Genomic DNA, 12423 nt, shown 5'->3' with positions numbered 1-12423 from the left:
ACAAAAACAAACAAACTTAAAAAAAAAATCGGATTGTGAACTGTGAGAAACGAACAGTTACTGTTGTTTTTTCCCCGATCAGCGGTGATAATTCAGGCAGGATATAATTTAGTAGAAAAGAAAATAAGGCACACACACACACAAAAAAAGTTATTTGAATCCTGACATCAATTACTGTTTTTTCTTTTTACCGATAAATGAAAGATCATACAGATAAGAAATGAGAGGAAAAAGAAAAAATAGCCTGTGATAACGAATCGTAATGTTTGACATCCTTGGTCTTCGCCCTCGGTCGTCGACTTGCTTTCCTTACCTGTCCATCCCGGGTCCCCCAGGCCCCAGACTGTAAATAACCTCCAGGAATGCACCAGTGCGCGCGGTTTCCTTTGTTGCATGCTCTCTATTCTACCGCCCCACCCTTCCCCAAGTCTGGCACCTTGCCATCGTGGGGTTTTTCATGTTTTCCTTCTTGGTCAAGTTGGTGTTCACAACTTTGTCTACGTGACTGCGTTCTGTTCTGTTTCTCCGAATTCCTCACTGCGTACTCTACAGACACGTGGTGCACAAACAGTTACTGTATGCTGTTTACGATGGAGGGGGGTCACCTATACTCACCTGCAAATAACTATACACAGCCCAGTCGCTGTACATGGTACGTCGCTGTTTTCGCATAGCGTAACAGTGTCTGGTCGGGCTAACCTGCAAACAGCTTTGAATACGGCGAGCAGAAAACGGCAGTTTCCTCTGCTGTGGCTACTTTTACTGCCAAAATATTGGGCTTTGTCACTACGGAATATTATTCACACACAAATTGCAATGGAATATTCAAGTACATTCCAACTCGTACTTCCGATCATAGCGATCTCTCGAGTGTTCGTGTTTCATCGAAAAGTAAGTGTTAGAAAGTTGTTGAAACTGCGTGGCAGCGCTAGACAGTCGTTAGTTTAGGGCTTCCGTATGCTCGATTTTATGGGTTTATTGATATTGGAGCTCAGGGAAAATGTGGGGGGAAAGGATGACTTCAAAATAATTTGCTTGCCCGATTCGGTCAAGCATTTTTTTTTCCTTGTTCCAAAACACTTGCCCAACTTTACTACTAACGTTGTATGAGAAAGTGTGTGATACTAGTACAGAGTGGCAGGACAGTGATAGATTGAAGTTTACTTCACATGTCATGATCGTACTGTACAAACTCAAAGAAAAAAAAAATACTCGCAATTTTCCTGAAAGTGAGATCGAACAAAAAAAATATAAAATTGGATAAAAAATGTCATGATCGTGCTGGAGAGAGCCCAAATAATTTGCTAGATTGTATATTTGTAGACAAATCACACGCAGTTTTGCTGAGCATGATTTCGAAAGAATTTGATAAAACTTTGTCATGATCGTGCTGTGACAGAGCTCGAAGAATTCGTGAAGTGCAAACAAGTCAAACGCAGTTTTGCTGATGTTGAGATCGAAAGAAAGTGTGATGATGTTTATTAATACGATCGTGAGAACTCAAAAATTTAAACGCACCGTTACTAACCCCGCGTGAAACACACGAGCCGCCCAAATATACACTACAACATGATACATGTAACTAGATTTTCCGCGCCAGTGTACGAGTGTATCGTACATGCATCAAACGTTACAAAGGTTGTTCCACAGATCCGATCGACGGGGAAAGGATGTGCGTGCACCACTTCAGTATCTGCCCGTAGTTGCGTGCACACAAAGAATAAATCATGCCCGTCCTACCGCGGCAGGACGATCGGCGTCCTACCGCGTTCCTCCGCACGATTTTTTTCCCCTGCCGCTGCGCGAGGAAAAAAACGTTCAGCGCGTATTACGCGTTCGGCAAATCGTCCTACCGCAAATTTGCGGGATCCCGCGGTAGAACGCTAGTGAGAATAAATATCCCTTCCCTAACTAAAGTGTATATGGCATACTATATGTGCTGGATATTTTGTGAGGTATTATTTTCGCAAATTTCGCGAGTGAGGAGCAATTCGCGAATTTAGAAGCATGCAAAAATCTGAACTTGCGTCCTGAAATGAATATGATGTGTACACATACATTTCTCCAATCGGTACTGTACTCCGCAGTCGCGAATTTAACCACTTGCAAAATTGTCGAGAAGTCTCGATTTGCAAAAAATTAGACTTGCAAAGTATATGCCGTGTACAGTATGTGGAGGATCAGATGTTTTACTTACAATTGTGTGATTTTGTCACAATATCCGTGTTAAGCAACAGCTATGATATTCCAGTGAAGAAATCCTACTTTTTTTTTTTCTTTCCCTCGCTGCTGTCTTCATGGGCCAGATGGTCCTGGAGAGAATTTACAAGGGAGTGTCGGAGAAAGTGAAGGAGGGCAGTGCCCTCCAGAGGGCGATCTTCAACTTTGCCGTGCAATACAAGAGCAAGCATCTAGAGCGGGGATTCAACACACCCATCCTCAATAGGTGAGACTCTACGGCAGTGCGAAAGCTGCCGGCAAGGGTCGGCATGACTGTGCTCAAACCCAATGGTCTCAGGGACTAGGGCCCCATTTCATAAAGAGTTGATATGATAGCAACTCTTGCTGGAATGGCAATTGTCATAGTAATGACAAGAATCCGGCTTCCTGATTGGCTGTTGCTATTGGAAGTTGCTATTTCAGCAAGAGTTGCCATCCTAACATCTTTTATGAAATGGGGCCCAGATCTGCAGTCTCAAATCTATGATCAAGTGACCACATCAAGAGGTTCATTGCTAGTGCAATCCAGATGCCAGTTTCCAGTGACAATGTTAAGTGCTTGCCTTGATCAAATTTGGCCCACTTAAAGGAGAATGAAACCCACATGTATATGTTAATTTAGTGCATGCAGCAACAATAGTAGAACACATCAGTGAAAGTTTGAGGAAAAACAGACAGTCTATTCAAAAGTTATGAGATCTGTTCAGAAGTTGCCCCTTCATGCATGTTTTGATGATGATTGGATCGAGCCAAAAGTAATTGAAAAACTTGTTGCCTCTGTGTGGGGAACAAATGCTTTTTTGTGTGTAAATGTTCATTTTTATTCCATCTTTTTAGTTATAAGCAATGTGAAAATCTAGAAGGGAATGAAGGTATCGTAATGCTTTTGAAATGATGGGAATGACATTCTGTGTGTGATTAGAGCCAATCTCAGTACAAGTTCTTCTAATTCTAACAATCTGTCACCAACTCATAAACAGGTTAATCTTTTCCAAGCTGACTCGTCAGCTCGGGGGCCACGTGCGCTTCATGATCTGCGGGGGCGCCCCGCTCGCCAGCAACCTGCAACGTTTCATCCAGTCTTGCTTCAACTGCTCACTCATCCAAGGCTACGGCCTCACCGAGACCTGCGGGGTGGCGTGTGTGTCAGAATGTGAGTTATGCCATGCATTCTGCATGTGGTCAATCAATAAGTGTTAGCCAGTGGTATCCACAGTTTTTTTTAGCTTTTAGAGCTTGTGTTTGTAGGTTTTAGGAGTAGCATAGTTTTGGTTGATATGGGGATTCAGGTTGTAACTTTTTATGAAATAATTAGAAACCACTTATATGAAATATTAAAGAGTATAATTTCTATTTGAAATACCAAATTTATTTGAGGAAGATCGCTTTTGAAATGAATGAGATATCAAAAAAAAAAAAAAAAAAAAAAAAAAATAGAACAAAGTGGTTCAAACAAAAGACCGGTCCCACCTTTTATTGAGACCACTTTGTTTTGCTTTCTATTAGAATATCTCAGCCATTTAAAAACCAAATTTCATCAAATAAACTTTTGATTATTCTTAAAATTGTATGCTCTTTAATATTTCAGATAAGTGGTTTCTAATCATCTCACAAAAAGTTAAAACTTGAATCTCCATCTCAACCAAAACTGTACTCTCCCTTTAAAGGCACCTTATGTTTATCCTGGTTGTTGGAACATTTGATATTGAGGTTAATTTAATATTGTTTCTTTATCTATATCAGTCATTTTTACTGTATGTATTACAAGAGAAAGAATTCATGTTGTGATATTGTGACAAGCAAGGCAATATCACCCTCAGCTGTCCCATTAGAGAATCACGCTACTGCTCGCAGAGGGACATATTGTATCGTGCCCTGCAGAAGGGGTTTACAACTTCACACACACACAAAAAAAAAAAAATCACGAAAAATGATGGCTACATCATATCAAAGAGCTAAGTCTGTTCAATTATGTCACAGACCAAAAGTTGATAGTGGGGTTCAAATTCCATGCTAAGGCCATTCTGCCAGGCAGGTGATGATATGTGAAGTAAAAAAACGAAAATACGTAGTTGATGTATTGACTGTTTCACAAAGACCCATTATCCTTAGCTCTCAGCATAGAACTTATATACATTGTCAATTGCTGTATTTCAGTAATCTGTACAATTGTATTTGCTTTTCAAGAACCAAAATCAAGACTTGCGAATTACGTAACATCTTCTTTCATATTGATATTCCAACAGCACAAGATCTGAGAATCGGCCATGTCGGACCGCCCCTGACCACTACCCAGGTCAAGCTAGTAGACTGGCCAGAAGGTGAGACATACAGTAGCAAATGATGTCTGCAGTGAGCCTTGGATGATTTGTGGCGTGGAAATATTCACATTATGTGCAATTGATTGGAGCACACATTAATAAAAGCCCTCAAAAATTCATCTCAGTGTATCATGTATGTTCAGTGTATCCATCCGTATAATGTGTTATTATCAGTAACGATTTGACAGTGTAATTCAAAATAGCAAAATTTCATGTAACTCGCCCGGAGTTGAAAATTTAATCCATCAAAAATTACAGTCCTCAGTTCTAACCTTTGTATTAGTCTTGAATATGCCACACTTTCTCAAAAGTACTAACATAGGTGTTTTGTAAGTACTGGCAGTGTTCACCTCCACATGTTGTTGTTGGGGGGGGGGGGGAAACAAAGGAAATGTGTCCTCCATACCAAGCATTGTAAGTGTACATCTGGCTTCGTGATTACATTCATAGTTGCCTCTTCTTTTTTTTTCTCACATTTCTTGTGAGCAAAAATTAATGTATCAATTTCCATATGAACCAAAATGTCATATTTGTCATTTCGCTCGCGCATTCCCAAGGTGGCTACACCAATCAGGACAAACCCAACCCACGTGGAGAGGTCATTGTTGGGGGCAACAACATCGCCATGGGCTACTTCAAGATGGACGAGCTGACCAAGGAGGCCTTCGTCCAGGAGAACGGCACCCGCTACTTCTGCACTGGGGACATTGGAGAGTTCCTGCCAGACGGCAGCCTGAGAATCATTGGTAGGTCTTGCAACCGATTTACAAATTGCCCTACATCGATGTAAATAAGCACTGTATTGATCAGTGTCTTAGTAGTAGCCATGACAAGAGAAATCATGGGCATACCTATTTGGGCATGATTTGAACCTATGACGTCCTGATCTCCAGACAGGCGTCTTATCCAAGGATTATCACCAGCAAGGATTAGAATGAGCACTAGTTGTTGGGCGGAAGCTCGGTGGTCTAGTGGATAAGACGCTTGTTCGGAGATCTAGGCCCCATTTCATAAGAACGTGCTACGATAGCAACTCTTGCTGGAATGGCAATTGTCATGGTAATGACGAGAATCCAGCTTCCTGATTGGCTATTGCAATGGGAAGTTGCCATTCCAGCAAGAGTTGTCATCCTAGCATCTTTTATGAAACAGGGCTCAGGAGGTCGTAGGTTCGTATCCTGCCCGAGTATGCATGCCTGTGACTTCTTTTGTCATGGATTTTGTCATGATTTGATATATTAGATTATTTTTATACTTTGAAAGATGTATAGTTATCATTCCTGATATTGTGTCCTCATTTCTTTCTTTGTAATGCAGTTGTGCAGTGAATATTACCATTCACACATTGTTTTTACACATTTTCTATGAAAATTCTTTGATGTATTTGCAAATCCCATACAATAATTTTAATGTCATTCTTCCCCCACCCTACCACCTCCAAATATGCACGCTCTTTCTGTCCTCCTCCCTTTGTCCAGACCGCAAGAAAGACCTGGTCAAGCTGCAGACCGGAGAATACATCTCCCTGGCAACCATTGAGAACTTCCTCAAGAAGAGCCCCTTTGTGGAGAGCATCTGCGTCTATGCCGACCCTCTCTATGACTTCTGCGTCGCCCTCGTGGTGCCTTACCGCAAAGCACTCCAGGTGAGCAACTGCATAGCTTGGCCAGTCACTGCACTCGCCACTACCTCTAGTATTGGTTGATGACTCAGTACCCTTAACCCTATTTTAACTGGGCTATTTGAGACCAAGTTTTTACTCCAGTTGGAATAGGGTTAACTCAAGAAAGATGGCAATGCTCTTGTTATCTCTTAGTGTGTGACTATTGTATGCCATGGAGATGATTGAGATTATGGTGGTAGTGGTGGTGGTGGTGGAGGCGACCCTGTTGGTGGTGGTGATAGTGGTGTTGGTGCTGGTGATAGGATGGTGGTGGTGATGATGGTGATGGTGATGGTGGTTGTGATTGTGATGGTGGTGGTGGTGGTGATGGTGGCGATGGTGATGGTGATGGTGGTGGTAGTCCTGATGGTGGTTATGGTGGTTATGGGATGATGGTGATATGGTGATAGTGATGGTGATGGTGATGGTGGTGATGGTGATGGTGATGGTGATGGTGGTGGTGGTGATGATGGTGGTAGTGGTGGTGATGGTGATGGTGGTAGTGATGGTGATGTGGTGGTGGGGATGGAGGTAATTGTGATGGTGCTGGTGGTGTTGGTGATGGGTATGATGGTGGCGATAGTGATGGTGGTGGTGGTGGTAATGATGTTGGTGATAATGGTGATGGTTCCGATCACAAATTACACTTGCTTTTTTATATGCAAATTAATGCAGTATGACATAGCACATGAGCGTAACAGGTCTTTCTAGAGGGACCATACCCAAGTTGATTTGAGAGTTGAATAGCTTATTCAGATGAAATTTTATATTTCATCTTCCACCTCCCAAGTAGATGATGAAACTTTTGGTCATTCCCCACAATGTTGCTGTCCCTCATCTGTCAAGGCTTAAAATTGTTCACATGTTCTTTCGTTTTGTTTGTTTGTTTGTTTGTTTGTTTTTTCAGGAGACAGCAAATAATCTGGGATTATCAGAGAAGTCTTTTGAGGAGTTGTGTAAGAGCTCTACTCTCAACCAGGAAGTGCACTCATCGTTGGTTGCTGCAGCAAAGGAGGGTAAGGAAGACAAAAACACCCTCTTCTTTTGAAAGTTTTGGTGCCACCATTTGCTGGATGAGAAAACTACATTTTTTGGCATTACACATTGATAATGATATAAAGAAAGTGTAAAGAGAATTCTAATATATTTTCATTATTCTAGCATAATTTCAAAGCACCTACTTTCCCCTTCCAGAAAATGGGAAAATTACATTACCCTTAACACAGGTCAGAAACAAGACGAGGAAATTACATTTTGTGGAATTCTCTTGATTTCTTTACATTGTTGCTCTTACTTTATGTCTGGAACTGTTGTAGTCTTCACATTCAGCAATAGTGGCACCAAACACAACTTTGAATTCATAACTTTTGAATGGATTGTCCAAGTATTTTCATTCTTCACTGATGTATTCACTAATATTGCTTCATTCAATCAATCCATATATACATTTGGGCTTCATTCCCTTTTGATGAAAAACTTTGGGTTGCTGTCTATTGAATAGTTTGATCTTTATGAGATTAACTTTGAACCTCTGATTTGTTGACATGCTTCAGGTTAGTGTTTACAAAAAAACCCAGCAACAGCAGAGGAGAAAACATTTCATAACTGTCTCCATTCCAATTCAACAGTAAAACAAGTTTTGTCCAAGTAGAATAAGTTTGATTCAACAGTTTCATTTCGTAATTTTCTTGTGTACTCAACAGTTTCTCAAGTCATTTCTTACATGAGAACATTCAGCTTTTCATTTTCAAGCAGTCCAAGTCAAAGAATAGCATTCTTGCTCTAAAATCAAACTGCTCAGCTACTCTGTGGTACTTTGTTATAGTTGTTTTAATACATGGATCACTGAAAAAGCTGTTACTTCCGTGAGGGTTTCATATTTGCGAATTTCTTAAATCACTGTTGGGCCGGTGATTTAACAACACACGCAGATATTGCCACCTGGGCCCCATTTCATGCAATAGTTGTTATAAGCTACCGAAATCCTTACATCTGATTGGCTGAGAGCAAATTTGTCATAGAAATGTGGTAGTTGTTACTGATAACAAATTTTATGAAACAGGACCTTGATCTTGATGGCTTTAAATTTATGGAGTGAACAGACAGGCATTAGTGCACTTACGATAATCCTAGTGTCCAACCGCAAAAACAACATCTTGCGAAAAATGTCTGTGACCCCCTCATTCATTTAAATAATGACTTTTACCATATTTTAACCTTATTTTAATTTGTCTGTCTCCCGCACCTTTGCAGCAAAACTTCAAAAGTGGGAGATACCTCGGAAGGTGCACCTGAGCGCGGAGGCGTGGACCCCTGACAATGGACTGGTGACCGACGCCTTCAAGCTCAAACGCAAGCCTCTGGCTCAGCACTTTGCCCCTGCTATCAAGAAGATGCTTGGACAACATTGATACCCAGAGAATGGGTCACCGCACCCCTCCCCCTTCATACACAGTGCATATAGCTTGTACATTATAATGCTAAATTTGGTGTTCATAAATATTGTGTAGTCCGTGTTTCATAACTCCATGTTGCTGAAAACAATTACCAAGACACTGCAGGAAGAAATAACGTGAAAAATATTTGATGTGGAAAAACATTTCATATCGTCGGTTGAGAATGATAAGGGCGTTAAGTTGCCTCTAAACCCATAGTGTTCGGGACAACTTAACGCCCTTCTCATTCTCAACAGACGATATGGAAATCTTTTGTTGTGTGTGTGTGTTATAGTTTTTTTTTTTTTTAATTAACAGAATGGGTAATATAATTGTAAATATATATGTGCAGTGTCTTGTTTGCGTTAATTTTAATATATTCGTGTTGACCTTGTAAACATTCTTTGGCAGGTTTACCAAATCAGTGCGACCTCATGAAGAATGATGTACTTGCTCATGTAGAGGACTTACATTAAATCACTGTATCTGTGGAATGCATATGATGCCCACTTTCTCTGTCGAACAAGTATATTCAAACCATCTGCCGCAAGAAAGTATCTTACCATAAAGGAGATTATGTTACAGTACATATCTCTCTCTTTAAATTTGTACTCTCACCTCTTCATCAACTTTCAGTACAGTGTAGGCTACATTCTATGATTTAGGAGAAAATGTTTATGCTAAATATATGACATGGAACACCAGCGCCTGCTTGAGACGTGTTATGTTTCATTGTTTCCTCCGTTGCAAGGGATCTCGGTTCAGTGACAAGCATTACGCAACAAGGTTGATCCTTCCAAAGACTTCCCACATTAAGTATTGTATCGAAGGAGTCCCTCTGAGTGAAAAAAAAAATAGTTGTTCTATCTATAGTGTACGTGACCACATCATATTTTGCACCCATGTACTCAGTGTACTCTTTCATCGTTCATTATTTACTAGATGGAAAGAAATAGGAGTGACTTTTTGCACATAGGTCTTGTAAGATATTGCAGGCTGTTTTGATAGACAGGGATAAAATCATCTCTTTTGCATTTTTTGAGAATCATTTCATTTTGCTATAGCCAATTTCACAAATGTTCACTTGTACAATATCAAAATGACTGAAGATATTTTACTCGCATTGTCCACATTTTCAGGAAGTATGTTTTCTCAGAATTGCACAGTGATCAGAGTTATTTTCAGGAATTTAATTAGAATGATGCAAACTTTGTAGTTTGCCTGAATAACTGTAACAGGTAGCATCGTTAATTTAGTAACCTAAATTCCGTTTCCTGTTGTCAATAATTCATGCAGCTGTAATATCAAGAGTCTCTCTAATGGTTATGTGTCTACTTTTATGTTGATTAGATTGTATAAAGCCTGCTGCACACTATACGACTCACGACTGTACAACTGACAGACTTCAGATCCGAAATAAATCACAATAGCTTCAGAATAAACACGCTTGTTAATTTCAGATCTAAAGTCTGTCAGTCATATAGTCGTGAGTCATATAGCGTGCGGCGAGCGTTAGGTGTTGGGTAGGACCGTCAACGTTTCAGTTCATTCGTGTGAAAACGGAGCAAAGCACAGTTTGTGCCCTCCCACCTGCTCCTGTCTCTCACACCACCAAATTTGACCTCGTGCAGATACCGTCTTGTTGAGCAACCGATTGAGGGCATTGCATATGTATTCAAATTTTCATGCACGACATACGAACGAACGATACTTATATCTGCTTGCCCTGCCCAGCACCGACTAATGAATGCAAATAGGAGTAGATTGCTGATTTCATCGTAAGAATTACAAAAGACGCAATCGGCAGGTGTAGGATTTGAATAACTTGCATCGCTTGATTATTTACGAAACCTCTTTGTTGCTTGCGTACAGTCACCAGATGCATTGGACAGCTAGAAAGTTGACAGTCATTGCTACCCGTGTCTGTTTCTTTGGATTTTTCTTTTTTAAAGCTTTTTGTGGATGTTGTATATTTGACTGCCTTCTTCCCAGTCGGCCAGCTGTAGATCTCCTCACAGTTGGTGCTTTGCCTTCCTATGTTTCTGTCTCTGCGAAATACGCACTTCCCCCAAGCTACACGCTCTGTGGATGTTTTTCTAGTTGCGACAAAGGCTGTGAATCGTAGACTAGCGTCTCTCTGACTCCATGTGGGATGTTTCAGAGAGACCTCTTGTCGCACACGCTTTGAAAGTAAGCCGCGAGAAAATGAAAGTAGTTGTAGAAAGACTTATCTTGCCTAGAAATTTGGACGCTCACGCAATTTTTTTTTTCTTCTTGTCATGATAACTCCCCCTCAGTCGGGGACTCTGAAGTTACATTGAAATTCATAGCAACAGGTTCTGTTCCCTTAATTCCACCCTCAAAAAAAAAAAAATAAAATAAAATGAAGAAGAATAAGATGAAAATTGACATCAGTAATCTGAGGCCTCTCTCCTTATTTTTGTGGGTATCTATTTACTGTACAGCTATTAGGCATGAGCAACTTCACGCATTAGTGTTCAGACAGTAGCACATACCAAAGTCATGTAGAGGACAAACTGCTTCCCATGTTAGAGAGACACATGAAGTATTCCTAAAGTAGGTCTTTGAAGTGCTATATTATTTATTAGCTGAAAGTGTGTGCAAAATTAATGTAAAAAAAAAAAACGACAAAAGCACTCCTTTTAAAGTTGTATCACATATTCTTGGTTCAGAAGTAGAAGGGTGCAAATTTTGTACATTGTTAATACCCCAGTTTTTCTTTCTCAGTTAAATGAAACCTTATATTCGGGAGTCAAGACTTGGCATTTGAAGTTAAACGTGTTTAGACTTCTTGTATTGATTGGAGATCTGCACCGTGAGATTTGTAGCTTGTGGATTTGGCTCACTGCTACATCTTTTTTTTTTTTTTTAGGGCATTAGTTATTAAATCCTTCAAGAAGGAGAAAAGATGAAAAAGATACTCTAGTTTGTGCAGATGTGCCTATATGTTTTACAAAGTTCATGTACATGTATGCTGTAATTGTAAAGCCAGCTGCCATCATTTTGTGCAGTAAAGCTTTATAGACAAGCTTAATGGAGTCCTGAATCAAAATCTTGCAAAATCTTGCTCTTGGTGTCTCAGGGTGGATGTGTGCAGTTGTAAAGTGTGCACTGATTTGAAAATGTGCACTGATTTGAAAGTAATAAGAATTCTGATGTCTCTTAAGTAACCGTGATGTCCCAAGAATTTACCGTCACACCAAAAAAAAAAAAATTCCATGTGGGAAATGTTGACATGGAATTGCTCCTGAGAGGGGCCTACTTTGTCTCCGGAAGCAAATCAGAGATTACCGTGATGTTCGTGGTTACATGTACTGTATCTGCCGTATATTCAGCGAGCCTAAATTTTTTGCAAATCGGGACTTCCCGACAATTTTGCGAGTAGTTCAATTCACGATCGGGATATAATAGTGATGAACGGAAAAATGTATGCATGCACGTCGCATTCATGTTGGGATCAGAGTTAATAATTTTGCGTGATGTCAATTTTCGCGAAAAGCACCCGACTCACAAAATTCGCCAAAGAAAAATAAAGCCTTGCGAAATATACGGCGTATACAGTATATGAATAAGCCATAGTGTGCAATGCCGAGAGTCACTGTAAATTGAACAGTTTGTGCGTGCGTGGGTGTGTGGACTGCACAGGGAGTGTCCCGGCTCTGATGGATGAAATAGAGACAATCCGTCGGCTCCTCCGAGTCTTTTAGCTTGCCTCTGTTTGTTCCAGAAATAAATTGTTCGATGAATGAACCTGGAAAATGTG

At 40.4% G+C, this 12423-nt stretch overlaps 1 protein-coding gene across 1 annotated transcript in view; it reads left to right on the top strand.

Moving 5' to 3' along the window:
- Nucleotides 1-12423, top strand: part of LOC140244566 (long-chain-fatty-acid--CoA ligase 4-like) — a 53294-nt gene extending 40871 nt beyond the window's left edge. The window contains exons 8-14 of the mRNA XM_072324192.1: nucleotides 2307-2446; nucleotides 3201-3373; nucleotides 4467-4541; nucleotides 5099-5287; nucleotides 6020-6186; nucleotides 7112-7220; nucleotides 8458-12423. Of these exons, the coding sequence (XP_072180293.1) occupies nucleotides 2307-2446; nucleotides 3201-3373; nucleotides 4467-4541; nucleotides 5099-5287; nucleotides 6020-6186; nucleotides 7112-7220; nucleotides 8458-8615 (1011 nt within the window). The 3' untranslated portion in view covers nucleotides 8616-12423. The remainder of the gene's footprint in view (nucleotides 1-2306; nucleotides 2447-3200; nucleotides 3374-4466; nucleotides 4542-5098; nucleotides 5288-6019; nucleotides 6187-7111; nucleotides 7221-8457) is intronic.

The sequence above is a fragment of the Diadema setosum genome, chromosome 21 (assembly GCF_964275005.1).
Source record: "Diadema setosum chromosome 21, eeDiaSeto1, whole genome shotgun sequence".
Taxonomy (NCBI): Eukaryota; Metazoa; Echinodermata; class Echinoidea; order Diadematoida; family Diadematidae; genus Diadema; species Diadema setosum.
The sequence above is the reverse complement of the archived record's forward strand: the minus strand, read 5'-3'. Positions and strand labels throughout refer to the sequence as shown.